Source organism: Oratosquilla oratoria, chromosome 25, assembly GCF_046742065.1.
Source record: "Oratosquilla oratoria isolate Oo_2021 chromosome 25, ASM4674206v1, whole genome shotgun sequence".
Taxonomy (NCBI): domain Eukaryota; kingdom Metazoa; phylum Arthropoda; class Malacostraca; order Stomatopoda; family Squillidae; genus Oratosquilla; species Oratosquilla oratoria.
In genome coordinates this window covers 18,717,893-18,733,805 of record NC_134801.1, presented here as the reverse complement: position 1 = coordinate 18,733,805, position 15,913 = coordinate 18,717,893, and the positions used below count along the sequence as shown (strand labels likewise).

General features: G+C 41.3%; 1 protein-coding gene across 2 annotated transcripts in view; it reads right to left on the bottom strand.

Annotated features, from left to right (window-relative positions):
- Nucleotides 1-15,913, bottom strand: part of mTor (serine/threonine-protein kinase Tor) — a 175,131-nt gene that overhangs the window by 13,639 nt on the left and 145,579 nt on the right. For both annotated transcript variants that reach the window (XM_076208449.1, XM_076208450.1), the window contains exons 29-34: nucleotides 14,085-14,301; nucleotides 13,535-13,720; nucleotides 7,544-7,818; nucleotides 7,193-7,306; nucleotides 1,706-1,913; nucleotides 1,223-1,411 (exon numbers count right to left, since the gene is read on the bottom strand). In XM_076208449.1, the coding sequence (XP_076064564.1) occupies nucleotides 1,223-1,411; nucleotides 1,706-1,913; nucleotides 7,193-7,306; nucleotides 7,544-7,818; nucleotides 13,535-13,720; nucleotides 14,085-14,301 (1,189 nt within the window). The remainder of the gene's footprint in view (nucleotides 1-1,222; nucleotides 1,412-1,705; nucleotides 1,914-7,192; nucleotides 7,307-7,543; nucleotides 7,819-13,534; nucleotides 13,721-14,084; nucleotides 14,302-15,913) is intronic.

Genomic DNA, 15,913 nt, shown 5'->3' with positions numbered 1-15,913 from the left:
TTTTTATGCCTTTCCCTTTTTGGCTACCTCCCTTGGAAGGGGGAAAAAGCCTTGGTATATGTATGTATGTATGTATTTCTCCAAAACAGATTTTAACCCCACAACACGAGAAAATGAGAAAATAATTAAAGAAATAAGCAGTCATAACAGACACTGAAAACATCCCCTCTTTTCACCAGTAAAGGGTGCCACAAAGGTAAAAAAAAAAAAAAAAAAAAAAAATCCATAGTCAAAGGCCAAGATAATATCACAAACATCCACCTCAAGCACCAGCCATAAGAGTCTAAGCCTTGAAAAGGCTATTCCTAGTTCAACAACAAAATCCCAAACAACTGGAAAAAGAAAGGAGAAAGAGTAGAGAGAGGAATTAGAAGGTACAGACAGACAGAGAATGAGAGACAGCAAGAAAGAGAGAGAGAGAGAGAGAGAGAGAGAAAGAGAGAGAGAGAGAGAGAGAGAGAAAGAGAGGAGCAAGAGAGGGAGAGAGGGAGGGAGAGAGAGAGAAAGAGAGAGAGAGAGAAAGAGAGAGGGAGAGAAAGAGAGAGAGAGGACCAAGAGAGGGAGAGTGAGGGAGGGAGAGAGAGAAAGAGAGTGAGGGAGGGAGAGAGAGAAAGAGAGTGAGGAAGGGAGAGAGAGAAAGAGAGTGAGGGAGGGAGAGAGAGAAAGAGAGTGAGGGAGGGAGAGAGAGAAAGAGAGTGAGGGAGGGAGAGAGAGAAAGAGAGAGAGAGATAGGGAGAGAAAGAGAGAGAGAGGAGCAAGAGAGGGAGAGGGAGAGGGAGGGAGGGAGGGAGAGAGAGAAAGGGAGGGAGAGAGAGAAAGGGAGAGAGAGAGAGAGAGAGAGAGAGAGAGAGAGAAAGGGAGAGAGAGAGAGAGAGAGAGAGAGAGAGAGAGAGAGAGAGAGAGAGAGAGAGAGAGAGAGAGAGAGAGAGAGAGGGAGAGAAGGGTAAGAGAGAGAGGGAGGGAGAGGTATGAAAGAGAGTGACAAGAGAGAGGCAAAAGAGAGAGATTGGCAAGAGACAGAGAGAGGGAGAGGAGAGGGAGAGAGAGAGAGAGGTGCAAGAAAGAGGGAGAAAGGGAGGTGAGAGGAAGAGGTATAGGGGAAAGAGAAATGGGAGAAAAGATCTTAAACAGAGAGAGAAAAAGAAAGAGAGAAATTCATAGAGGGCAAGAGAGAGTGAGAGAGAGAGAGAGAATGGGGGAGGAAGAGATGCAGCCAGCATACCTGTAACCAAGTATCAATTTGAATAGTCTTGAGACCCTCAACCAGCGCATCATACACCTGAGGTTGATGACCATGTTCAAACCACACTGTGAGGAGTCGAAGGGTATCCTGCAGGCTGTTGCCGTCCCGCAGGGAGATTGATCTGATGAAGCCCTTCACTGCTGGCACTGTGAAATCACTCGCCGTTTTCTGTACAACAGATCACCAATATGAACACATTTATTAATTATAAATTTTAAGACTGCAACTATACATAAAAAAAATAGAGAATTTTTTTTATTGACAACTGTGATTATATAAGATGTTCCAAAAATATAATTTATATGAACCATGATAAAATAAAGCCACTCAGGACATGCATCTGCAGAGGACTGTACATGTGGCTGAGTCATCTGAAAACATAAGCGGGAAGCACAAATTTCTTTTACGAAAAATAGACTGACACCAGGCCTTAATCCATGACTTGTGAGTTACAACACGTACCTTCTTTCTACTTGGAGTGCCAGCATCTTCCCAGTGGCCATCTCCTTTCCCAGCTTCTTTATTTTTGTAGAACAGAATGGCTTCAAAATTGACATAAGCATATGCATGCCAAGCCTTATAACAAGCTTCATCTGTGTCTTTAGCATATGTGTAGTAGTTCAGAATGGTGCTGATATTCTCCTCATTCAAACCATGTAGCTGTTCATACCTTTACAAATTAAAACCATTTATCACTGTCAAAATATATGTAGCCAAGCCCTTCCTTACTTAATTATTGTATATATTTATTGTATATGTATCTCCTTTATTGTATATGTCATACTTCATTATTATACATGAGTACTTAATATCAACATATATCTATTGTAAATGTTTTGTATAAGTAAGCCTATGTAGTCATTACAATATAAGTGCCTATACATAATTATATAACCGAATATATATGCGTCATTAGGCGTACGCTAAACGCGTATGCGTCTATGCCAATTGTAAACGTCGTAGAATTAAGGAACTAAATATATGTTACCCTTAACCATTTTGCATGCATATTCATCATTATATATAATTGTTCTCTTGTTGCTGTATATTTCTATGTATATACCTAGATATGTTAGTATGTATTGTTTTGCCCAATCTTTTTCCCGCCTAGCAACAATGTAACAGAAAGTAGGCCACTGGCGCTCATATGTTATGCCCTTCTGTCGCTATTACTCAGGAACACACCCACTCCTCGGATGACACAACCATCCTCCGTCTCATCAAGGAAATGCAGTCTGTCAATTTCCAAGATCTCGCATCCGGTGACTGCCATACACCACCTCCACCCTATCTCCCTCACGACCTTCACTCTTGCTCTAAAGTTTGGTTACGAGTCGACAGAATTCGTAAGAGTTTGGAGGCTCCGTACTCTGGTCCATATGACGTCATTCGACGTGAACCTAAGTACTTCATCCTTAACCTACCTCAAGGCGAAACCTCAGTGGCCATTGATCGTTTGAAACCAGCTTTCCTCCCTGTTTCTCCTCGCCCTAAGACCCGTCTCCATGTAACCCCAGACATACCCTCAACACCTTCCACTCCTCCTGTTCCTACTTCATCCACTTCTGACACTTCAACTGTCATCCCACCGAATCCCATACCACCCACAAGTGCCAATGACCTTGGCCACCCTATCACCTCTTCCCATCCCTCCCACCCTCATACTTCCGCTCTCCCATACAAAAGTCGCTCAGGCAGGGCAGTCAGATTTCACAATAAATCTGATTTTTACTACTACTAAAGACTTTCTTTACTGACGCTACACTCTCAAGGGGGGAGTAATGTAGCCAAGCCCTTCCTTACTTAATTATTGTATATATTTATTGTATATGTATCTCCTTTATTGTATATGTCATACTTCATTATTATACATGGGTACTTAATATCAACATATATCTATTGTAAATGTTTTGTATAAGTAAGCCTATGTAGTCATTACAATATAAGTGCCTATACATAATTATATAACCGAATATATATGCGTCATTAGGCGTACGCTAAACGCGTATGCGTCTATGCCAATTGTAAACGTCGTAGAATTAAGGAACTAAATATATGTTACCCTTAACCATTTTGCATGCATATTCATCATTATATATAATTGTTCTCTTGTTGCTGTATATTTCTATGTATATACCTAGATATGTTAGTATGTATTGTTTTGCCCAATCTTTTTCCCGCCTAGCAACAATGTAACAGAAAGTAGGCCACGGGCGCGTCTTATGCCCAGCTAGGCCCCCCAAGCATTCGCTTGTGACAGATCACTTCCTGTCTTACTTGTGTGTAGATCTCCGCAATAAACTCCTACCAAAATACTGCGTGTTTGGCACTTACCACATATATTAACATGAACTAAAAATTCTTATTCAATACTATCAAAGGCTCCAAAATTCCTAACTATAGATCTTTAAATCATATCAAATCTATCTATTTATCTATTCACTTATTTATTAATTGATTGATTGATTGATTGATTGATTTATTATTATGTTTTTTGCATCTGACCTATTTATGGACCAAAAAGGTCTCCTGTCGGCATGCTCTGTCTTTGTAATCCTTCTTTGTAATCTTTGTAATCAATAAATCAATCTATTACCCCCAGGTTTCTCTTGAAAGAGATCCATCACTCCAAAGGATTTACCTAATTGTATCATACAGGAAAGGAGCAAAGCTCTTTGGGTCCCATTTCCCACTCTCCAAGTCATCATGTCTTGTTCCAACTTGTTCTATATCCTTAATTTCTCATTATCATATTTAGATTTAAATTCATGTATTGTTCCAATTTCAGCTACATCACCTTTCAGGCTACCAAGTACTTATGTATCTATGTGAAAAAATGTATTTCTACATATCCTTTACACATCTAGAAGATATGAAGCCTAGGGAGTAACCATCACCAAAGACATGTCGCCAGATAAACATATAAATAAAATGGTAGGAGAAACATACAATTTGTTGAGATCAATAAAGGTGGCCTTTAAATACCTGTATAAGGAAATGATTAAGAAAATATTACAAACACTGATAAGGCCAAAACTGGAATATGCAGCACTGATATGGTCACCCGATACACTCTTATGTTCCATGTTTCTGCCCCATACTGTACAGTGTTGTCGGCACAATCACTTCATAGAATCTCTTCTTAGCATCCATTCCCAAATGTTGATTTCTCATTACACTTTATAATCCACCAAGGCATTTATTTGCTTCTCTCAACCTACATTCTACCTCCACCTCTACTCCTCCCTTTCCCACCACATTAGCACAAAAGTATCCAAAACTATCCATTTCCTCCAGTCTCTCTCCCTTAATACTCCCTTCCACTTTGCTGCCACATTCTCCCCTAGTACATCTCATCACCTTACTTTCACCCCACATTTATCATCAACTTCCTTCTTTCACACACCTTCTCAAACTTTGTCACTAATTTCCTCAGTCCCTCCTCTGATCCTGCCACAAGCGCAGTGTCGTCAGCAAACAACAACTGGCTTATCTCCCACTTTTCTCCATTGTCTTTAACCATCTCCAATCTTGGCCCATTACCCTTGCATTTACCTCTCACACCACCCCATTCATGTATAAATTGAACAGCCAAGGCAACATAACACATCCCTGACAAAGTCCCACCTTTACCTAAAACCATTCACTCTCTCCATTTCTAATCCTAACACAAGCTCTACTACTCTCATAAAAATTCTTGACTGCTCTTAACAGCTTTCCTCCTATCCCATATATCTGCAGTACCTCCCACAGTGCCTTACTGTCTACCCTGTCGTAAGCCTTTTCCAAATCCATAAAAACCAAAAAAACATCCTTACCTTTTCCTATAGCTTTCTCACACATCTCTCTTACCACAAAAATCTAATCTACACAATCCCTTCCTGTCCTAAACCCACACTCTTCCTCACCAATTACTCTCTCAGTTCCTCTCCTAATCCTCTAATTAAGATCCTCCCATAAACCTTCCCAACTACACTCAACAAGCTGATCCCTCTGAAACTACTACATGCACATTTGTCCCCCTTTCCCTTGTAAAGCAGAACTATACAGGCACTCCTCTGGCACTCTATCCTCTCTTAAATAAACATTAAATAACCTCACCAGCCAGTCCACCATCACTGTACCTCCTTTCTTCAGACATTCTGCATGGCATCCATCCAGACCAGGTGCCTTACCTGCTCTTATCATCTTAACAGCTGCTCACTTCATCCTTCCCTATTTCTCCTCCATTTTCCTCACTCATCACTCTCATTTTCTTAGCGCTTCCCACTGCAACTACCTTTCCCTCCCTATCCTCCTTCACATTTAGCAACTCCCTAAAATACTCTGCCCACCTTCCTCTCACTGCCCTCTCTTCCATTATCATCTCTCCATCTGCACCTTTTACCTTTTCTTATTTCTTGGTGGTCACTAGAGCTTCAACTATCTCCCACTTTCACATTTCTCGTTAGGTGCTTGTTATGTTAAAAGTAAGTCCAGAGTATTCTTTTCCCTTGTAGGATCAGTAATCATTTGTTTTAGGAAATTATCCTGCACCACATCTAAGAAATTTTGCACTTCCTGATCTACTAAAATTTCCAGTCAATATTTCTATAATTAAAATCTCCCATGAGGGGACGGAGAGAGGGGGTTGCCGAATTTATGAAGCAGCCTTGCTGTGGATGTGCTGTGTCTTGCGACACTGCTTCTGACCCAGGGCAGTGGACAGGATGCAGGGATGACCTGTCATCCAGTAGGTGCCAAGATAGGAGGGAGGGAGGAGGGTGGAGGGGAGTGGAATATATGGGAAATAAAATGGGTGGGAGTGATTTCTATGCCTTTTTCTTTTTGGCTACCCCCATGTAAGGGGGAAAAAGCCTTTGGAATATGTATGTATGTACATCTAAGAAATTTTGCACTTCCTGATCTACTAAAATTTCCCAGTCACTCTAGGAGGTGCTAAGATGGGAGGGAGGGTGGAGGGGTGTGGAGTGTTTTCTGGGATGGAATGGGTGGGAATGATTTTATGCCTTTTCCTTTTTGGCTACCTCCCTAGTAGGGGAAAAAGCCTTGGTATATGTATGTATGTATAAAATCTCCCATGATCACAATGTTTTTGTACTGGGATGCCCTGCAAATCTCATGAATCAGGCGATCAGTCTGTTCAATGCTGAGGTTAGGAGGTCTACATAGGACGCCAATAATTTCTTATTCTTGCCTATAATCTCCATCCAAATAGATTCTGTACTATCCTCTTCCTTAACTGAATTGTTGATAATACAATTTATTAAATCTTTAACAAAGAGTGCTTCTCTTGGATTGCTTGTTTAGTAATGCAAGTGTCAATGTATTTTTGTGTGAATGTACTGTATGGTACTGAAGATTTGTTGTTGTATATGTTAGAATAGTAAGCTACTGGTGTGCTTTTTGTTACATTCAGTTGGTTGCACTTGTGTAATATAATGAGATAGGCGAGTGGTATTGTGGGCGTATAGAAAGTCTACCTATCATTTCTATATGATATCCAATACGGTGGATTTGGGTTTGTATGCGCAGGTGTCTTATTGGGGTAGTTTTTGTGCATCTATTCAATGTTTTGTTTCATTAGTAAAATGTCTATGTCTTGCTGCTTGTTGGAAACCATGCTGTAGAATTATAGTCAAGTGCTGTTCTAAAGTATAGACAAAGAACACATCCTACACTGCTCAACACTCACAAAATTCAAATAATACTACAAAAGTTCTATACTAAGTGATAGCTTTTGCAACATATTTGGGGATCGCTGATCACATGCAAGAGAGAGATCTGTGGGAATAGACTGAATAATTATGTCTTTAATCTGAGAGGTAATCAGTTTCCTCCATAAATCACTGACACCAAGTACTACCCAAAAAAACACTACCCTGTTCAAAACAAGTATTAAATAATTCTACAATTAACACTTATGACAAATGGGATGGATAGACTTACCAGTCACCAAGCTTAAGGTACACCCGTGATACAAGTTTACGAAGTTTTTCATTACGGCTCTGACTACCCACCACCACATTCTTGGCCAGATACTGCAGGAATGTCTGGAGCTGACTGAAATGTAGTATATTAATTTTATACACTGTCATCCTATTCTCTGCCCTAATATATACTTAAAAAGGAGATTGTGTTGGTAACCTGCATATTTCACTTTGACTTACATTTACAATCAGTCTTACATATAATATATATATATATATATATACATATATACATATATACATATATATATATATACATATATATATATATACATACATACACACCATAAAGTGACATGGCTCTACTTACGTGTATGCTTCCTGGCGTTTCTGAGGATAGGTGTAGATGTGTTTGCAGTACTGATACATGACATGTGGGTTGACAGACTGCAGTGCCAACTGTGGATTGACTGAGGGGTCAGTTCCAATCAATTTAATAAGAGTTTTCCGAGACAACTCTAAGCGGCCACTCTTCCGAGCAAGGGCAGCAAACTTGAGCCAAGGTCGCATGTCATCAAGAGGGGTTAAGACAAGAGACCGAACCTGAAGAATCTTCTGCCAGTCTTCCACCACTCTTTGGCAACCCTGTCCATTGATTACATAGAATGTCATCAGAAGCAACTTTATACAGCTTTCTTATATCAAGACAATTCAATATCTACCAGAAAAATATTCTTAAATAAAAATTGAATATATAATTACATATTTTTCTAAATCTGTAGAAACCAGATAGAAAAGCTACCCGAACCTTAACAAAAATTTAAAAAATGCAATGAAGAAACTGAAACAATATTATGCAGAAGCCAAGATATACATACATACATACACAAAAGGCTTTTTCCCCCTTACACGGGGGGTAGCCAAAAAGAAAAAGGTATAGAAATCACTCCCACCCATTTCATTTCCCATATATTCCACTCCCCTCAACCCTCCCTCCTATCTTGGCACCTCCTGGATGGCAGGTCATCCCTGCATCCTGTCCACTGCCCTGGGTCAGAAGCAGTGTCGCAAGACAGCACATCCACAGCAAGGCCACTTCATAAATTCGGCGACCCCCCCTCTCCGTCCCCTCATGCAGAAAAAGAGAAGACAAGGAGAAATTCCTTCGGGCTGCATCAAATTTTTTTCATACATACTTCCTCACCCCCCATCCCCCCCACTCCCCATCACGCATCACAGCCTCATCTATACACAACCCTTCTCTATTCACCCCTATCTTCTGTCCTCTCCCGTCCTTCCTCCACAGACATTCCTCTCTATCGAATGGTTTTTCCCCCTTATGAGGGAGGTAGCCAGCCACTCCCATCTGTCACCTAATTGTTTCCTTTATCTTAATTCCTCATGAAGGGTCATCCCAGTCTCCTGCCCATTGACTGGGTCAGAGGTGATGCAGCAAAACACAGCACATCCACAGTAGGGCCAGCTGCTTCACCTACATGGTGACCTTCCTTGTCCTTTCAAGCCAAACTTGAGAAGGCGGGGGGGACATCCCTTTGGGCTGTATCAGTCTATAGTCTTTACAACTATCCCCCCCCCACACACACACACACTATTAGAGGGTCCTAGAGCTGAGGCTGAGAAAATTATACATCAAGGTAAGCGAAACAAAAGAAACAGAAAACAGGATCCAGATGGAAAAAAATTGAAAGTGACCTATACTGACACAGACAGATTAATCTCAGGATTGAATTAACTAAATGATTACCAGTCAGATGAAAAACAAGACTTAATGGGAATTGTGGAGACAAAATTAAGGGATTCACTACCACCTAATGGTGTTGGACATGGGTTATACAATTATTGGAACAAAAACTGAAATGAGAAACAGGGCAGAGGAATCATGATCTTGGCCAAGGAAAACCTGAATGTGATGAAGGTTACTGTGGGTAAAAACAATGTGGAAATGATCATTATAAAAGTTGAAGGCAGTGACATGAAAAGTAGAAAGTTTGTGGTAATTCATGTGCCCCCAAAAATGGGCTCTATGAAAGAGGGTGAGCATTCTAAAATGTTGGATAATACAAGGAATTCATTAAATGAGATAATTTAGGATGGAGTACTCAGGGGAGATTTTACCAGCAAAGAAATCTGTTGGGAAAAGATGACAGTGAAGAGTGGAGAGATTCTAAGGGGAAATGTATTACTTGACATAACCATGGAACATACAATGACACAATGGGTAAATGAAAATACCAGCTCAGGAAGTAATGAAGAACTGTCAAGACTGGACTTGATATTTACAACAGAACCTACAATTGTGGATCAAATTGAATACAAGACACCATTTGGAAAGAATGACCACATATTAATAGAGGTTGAAATAAAGGAAGAAATATATATGGAGAGAAATGAGAAATAAAGAAAAGGAAGATTGATGTGCAACAAAACAGACTTTGGAAAACTTAGGAATTCTTTCAAAATGAAAATTGGGAAAAATTCTACATTGACGAGACAAAAGTGAAAGAGAAATGGATGATCTTGAGAAAAATCTATAATGAAGGAGGTGAATAAATATGTGCCAAGACAGAAACAAGAGAAGTTGTACATTAACCCCTTCCATACGGTGACGCCTTCATAGGCGTCATGAGGAGCAAGTGGGTATGCAAGGATGCTGATGTCGGTGTCTTGATTATATTTATTGTAGTTGTACCTGCGTGACCCCCATACTCTGTAAACTGGCTTCATCATATTTTCTATGGTTATCAAAATTCACAGGTGAAAGAGAGTACAATCGATACAGCGGTGACTTTATCTTTTATAATGTGAGTATTATGACGCAACATCGTACGTCTGGCAGCTAATGCCCGCGAGATTTTGGCCTGGAGTGAAGTGGCTAAATGCTGGTTCAACAGAAGATGCAGTGAGGCGAAAGATAGAAGATATAAAGCTTGGAAAAGATGGAGAAAAGATAAACCTGGAAAATAGCAAATATATATCAACCATTGAAATCAATATGCAAAAGTGTGCAGAAAGGAAAAAAGAAACTACGAAAAAGACATCGTAGAAAAATGTAAAGATCAACTCAAACTATTCTATAGATATGTGAATGGTAAACTTAAAAATAAACAGGAAATGGTGAAACTATGCCACAGAAATACAGAATACACAGAAGATCTAGAAATGGCTGAAGTCATGAACAATCACTTCAAGTTGGTTTTCACTAGAGAAAAAGTACAGCATTGGGACAAAGGAAGTGAAGTGTGATCTCCCCCCATGAGGGAAACAACATACATACATACATATACCAAGGCTTTTTTCCCCCTTACAAGGGAGGTAGCCAAAAAAAAAAAAGTCATAAAACCATTCCCACCCATTCCATCCCTAAATACACTACACTCCCCTCCACCACATGGGAGAGGGTGGTGGATGGAAGGGTGGTAGATAGTGTTATTGGACTATGTAGTGGTAGACAGGAATATAATAGGAAGAGTTAACCACTTCACTCCGGAGCACATCGCACATCTGGCAGCATTAGCTGCCCGACATGCGATGTTGCGTCATGATAATCGCATTATAAAAAATAAAGTCAGTGCTCAATCGTTCGTTCTCTTTTACACGTGAATTTTGATAACCATAGAAAATATGATGAAGCCAGTTTAGAGAGAATGGAGGTTACATAGGTACGACTACAATAAATATAATCAAGACGCCGACGTCGGCATCATCGCGTACCCACTTGCTCCTCATGACGCCTACATAGGCGTCACCGTATGGAAGTGGTTAAGGGTTGGTAGTTCCAATTTGGACAATCTTTGTTTGCATGACAATTTCTTTATATTCTTTTTAATACTGGGTGTCCATAATATTGCAGCATACTCCAACCTTGGTCTTATCAGTGAGGAGGGGGCAAGGTAGCTAAGTTGTAGCTCTGCTTGTAAGTGATGAGATAGGAAATACATACATACATACATATACCAAGGCTTTTTCCCCCTTCCAAGGGAGGTAGCCAAAAAGGGAAAGGCATAAAAACACTCCCACCCATTTCATCCCCAAATACACTCCACACCCCTCCCACCCTTCCTCTCATCTGAGCACCTCCTGGATGACGGGTCATCCCTGCACCCTGCCCACCGCCCTGGGTCAGAAGCAGTGTCGCAAGACACAGCACATCCACAGCAAGGCCGCTTCATTTAATCGGCGACCCCCCCTCTCCGTCCCCCTTTGCATATAAGGCAAGGACGGGGAGAAATCCCTTCGGGCTGCATCAAAATCTACTCACACACACTACCCCACCCCCCACCCCCCGCCCATTCCTCCTCATGCAGTCACAACATCATCCATATACAACCACTCTCCACTCACCTCTGTCTTCCGTCCTCTCCCTTCCTTCCTCAACAGACATTCCCCTCTTCCCCAAAGCCCCCTTCACCCCATCCATCCACCTCATCCTAGGACGTCCCCTCATGTTCACTCCCTCCACATCTGCCTTCCATACCTCCTTTACTAGTCTTTCTTCACTCATTCTTTCCATGTGTCCAAACCATCCTAATATTCTTTCATCAACCCTCTCTCCCAAATCCTTTTTCACCCCTGTTCTCCTCCTCACCTCCTCATTTCTCACTCTATCTAGCCTAGTAAACCCCACCATACTTCTCAGACACCTCATCTCAAACACATTCAAACTCCTTCTCTCTTCTTCTCTTATGTTCCACGTTTCTGCCCCATACAGTGCTGTTGGCACAATCACTCCTTCATACAGTCTCCTCTTCGCATCCATTCCCAAATGTCTATTTCTCATTACACTCTTTAAACCACCAAGGCATTTACTCGCTTCTCTCAATCTACATTCTACCTCCACCTTCACTCCACCTTTTCCTGCTACACTTGCACCCAAGTATCTAAAACTTTCCACTTCCTCCAGTCGCTCTCCCTTAATGTTCACTTCCAGTCTACTGCCACTTTCACCCCTTGTACATCTCATCACCTTACTTTTACCCACATTTATCTTTAGCTTTCTTCTATCACATACTCTCCCAAACTCTGCCACCAGCTTCCTCAATCCCTCCTCTGACCCTGCCACAAGCGCAGTGTCGTCCGCAAACAACAGCTGGCTCACCTCCCACTTTTCTCCATTTTCTTTAAACCATCTCCAATCCCTGACTCACTACCCTAGCATTCACCTCTCGCACCACCCCATCCATGTATAAGTTGAACAGCCAGGGCGACATAACGCATCCTTGACGAAGTCCCACCTTTACTTCAAACCACTCACTCTCTCCATTTCCAATCCTAACACATGCTCTACTACTCACATAAAAACTCTTGACAGCTCCCAAAAGCTTTCCTCCTATCCCATAAATCTGCATAACCTCCCACAGTGCCTTTCTGTCTGTCCTGTCATAAGCCTTTTCCAGATCCATAAAAGCCCAAAAAACATCCTTCCCCTTTCCTATAGCTTTCTCACATATGTGGTGAAATGGAAGGATCTTCAAGATGAATGTGGATGAAGGTGAAACTGTAATGGGAGATGTGAGTCTTTACAAGTGCAAATGAGCCTGGTAGTAAGAAGTATGTAGAGAAAAAGGAGGCTTTTTGAATAGATTCAAATGAACTCTTGGAGAGTTTTTGAAGGAATGTGAATGTAGTAGTGTTGGGAGATCTCAATGCTAGAATAGGGGATAAGCCCTACAGAAAAAAATCCTCTCACACCTGACAAGAACCACACTAGCATGCCTGCATTCATGACACCATCCAGAATTACAAGAGTAACAACAAAGAATACACCTGGCCATAGATTTAACCCCTTCCATACGGTGCCGCATACGTAGGCGGCATGAGGAGCAAGTGGATATGCGAGGCTGCCATATCGGCGTCTTGATTATATTTATTGTAGTTGCCCCTGCGTAATGACATACTCTCTCTAAACTGTCTTCATCACATGTTCTATGGTTATCAAAATTCACGGGTGAAAGAGAGAACGATCGATATAAGCGGTGACTATATTTTATGATGCGAGTATTATTTCGACACATCGTACCTCTGGCAGCTAATGCTGCCCGCGAGATTTTGAACCGTACTGAAGAGGTTAAAGTGCCCCAGATGCAACCACCATAGAGGACACAGAACCCTTGGTCAACACTAACAATTCCCAGACAGCACAACATCTTCCATGCTGCTGGTTACCTGAAACCCACAGGACTTTTACTGTAGGGACTATGGGCAATGGATTAATTGATTGATTTGCACACTTAATAACATAATATTACTCATATATGAAGTTCATTCCATAAACACATAAAATATAATTCCCCAAACCTTTACATCATAATGACCTAATCCCTAAACATAAGTACACACTTACTTGAAGTCTGTCCCACCAGATTTGTGTGATTGCTTGTCTGCGCTCAGGTACCAGTTTGTATTGAATGACTTCCTCCAACTCAGCCAGCATCTGAACTGCCACCATGGCATTGTAAGCCCTCTGGTAGCTTTCACCAACCATTGCTGTCAGCTCAGTGTCTAGCAAGTCTCTTGCATTGTCTATCAACTTAAAAAACATTTTGATTAATAAGCATATATGACAGTTTATTGCATGTGAACATTATATCATTTAATTTCATATATTAATCTATTTATTTTTTGTTACCGTTTATTCACTTATTTTTTCCAACTGTTAACCACTTTGCTTGATGGCTAAAGAATACCTCTGTCAAAATTAGGAGATTTAAGACTTAATGCCTTCACTGCCAGTATATGTTGGCTTTCTTAGAAGCAGGACTCAAACCAACACCCATCTTATTTTAAGTTTCTTGTCTCCAGATAGTTGCATTATTGTCTGCCCAGCCACCACACTCAAAATATTTTAAATTCATATGTCAACATGACATTAAACCAAAACATGCCCTACTAACCTGCTGCGCAAGTCTGTACTCATTCTTGTTTACAGCCAAAACTGCCCTGTAAAAGGCTCCTTCTTGTGTGTCCCGCTGAATCAACTTGGTATACTCTTCCATCATAGTCCACTGACCCATGGCCCATGCTGAAGCAGCAGCAACTCTGGCCATGCGACTCTTAGCATCTTCATCAGTTGTGCTCCAATGATCACAAGCAACTGTGTACAGGTCACCCCTGAAAATCAAGCTCCTCTGAAATACTTTACATCAAATGCATCTATTATGGCATATCACTCATTGTCATAAGTACAAATTATAAGAGCATGGCTAATCAGTGCATGACCTTAAAAGGTTTAGATATACATAAGTACTGAACGTTCTTTTCTTCCTATAAGAAGAGTGACCAAGTCAAACCACATAACTATACCAACATATATACCATTGGCTTCTTCCCCCTTGGAGGGAGGCAGCAAGCAAAGGCATGCATCCACCCCCATGAAGAACCATCGAGACTAGAATTAATATTTACGTCAGAGCCTGACGTAAGTAAAGTGGGAAAACTTCTTAAATGAAGAACCAGAGATGGAAGAGAAATGGAATATTTTAAAAAGAAATTTATAAAGAAGGAAAAGATAAATATGTACCAAAGCAGAAACAGAAAAGGGTGTACATTAAGTGCTGGTACAATAAAAAAAAGCCAGGGCGACATAACACATCCCTGACGAAGTCCCACCTTTATCACAAACAACTCACTCTCTCCATTTCTAATCCTGACACATGCTCTACTACTCTCATAAAACTCGACAGCTCCTACAAGCTTTCCTCCTATCCCGTATATCTGCAAAACCTCCCACAGTGCCTTCCTGTCTACCCTGTCATAAGTCTTTTCCAGATCCATAAAAAACAAAAACACATCTTACCTTTTCCTATAGCTTTCTCACATATCTATCTTACCACAAAAATCTGATCTACACAACCTCTACCTGTCCTAAATCCACACTGTTCCTCACCAATTACTCCCTCTGTTCCTCTCCTAATCCTCTCAATCAAGATCCTCCCATAAGCCTTCCCAACTACACTTAACAAGCTAATCCCTCTGAAACTACTACACTCACACTTGTCCCCTTTTCCCTGGTAAAGTGAAATTATACAGGCACTCCTCCAGTCCTCCGGCACTCTACCCTCTCTCCAACAAACATTAAATAACCTCACCAGCCAGTCCACCATCAAGAGAAGATTGTATGAAGGAGTGATTGTGCCAACAGCACTGTATGGGGCAGAAACATGGAACATAAGAGAGGAAGAGAGAAGGAGTTTGAATGTGCTTGAGATGAAATGCCTGAGAAGTATGATGGGGGTTACTAGGCTAGATAGAGTGAGAAATGAGGAGGTGAGGAGGAGAACAGGGGTGGTAAGGGAGATGGAAGATAGGGTTGATGAAAGAGTATTAGGATGGTTTGGACACATGGAAAGAATGAGAGAAGAAAGACTAGTAAAATAGGTATGGAAGGCAGATGTGGAGGGAGTGAACATGAGGGGACGTCCTAGGATGAGATGGATGGATGGGGTGAAGGGGGCTTTGGTGAAGAGGGGAATGTCTGTTGAGGAAGGACGGGAGAGGACAGAAGATAGGGGTGAATGGAGAATGGTTGTATATGGATGTTGCCGTGATGCATGAGGTGGAATGGGTGGGGGGATGTGGGGTGAGGTAGTATGTGTGAGCAAAATTTGACACAGCATGAAGGGATTCCTCCCCGTCTTCTCCTTTTATGCATGGGGGGACGGAGAGGGGGGGGTCGCCAATTTAATGAAGCAGCCTTGCTGTGGATGTGCTGTGTCTTGCGACA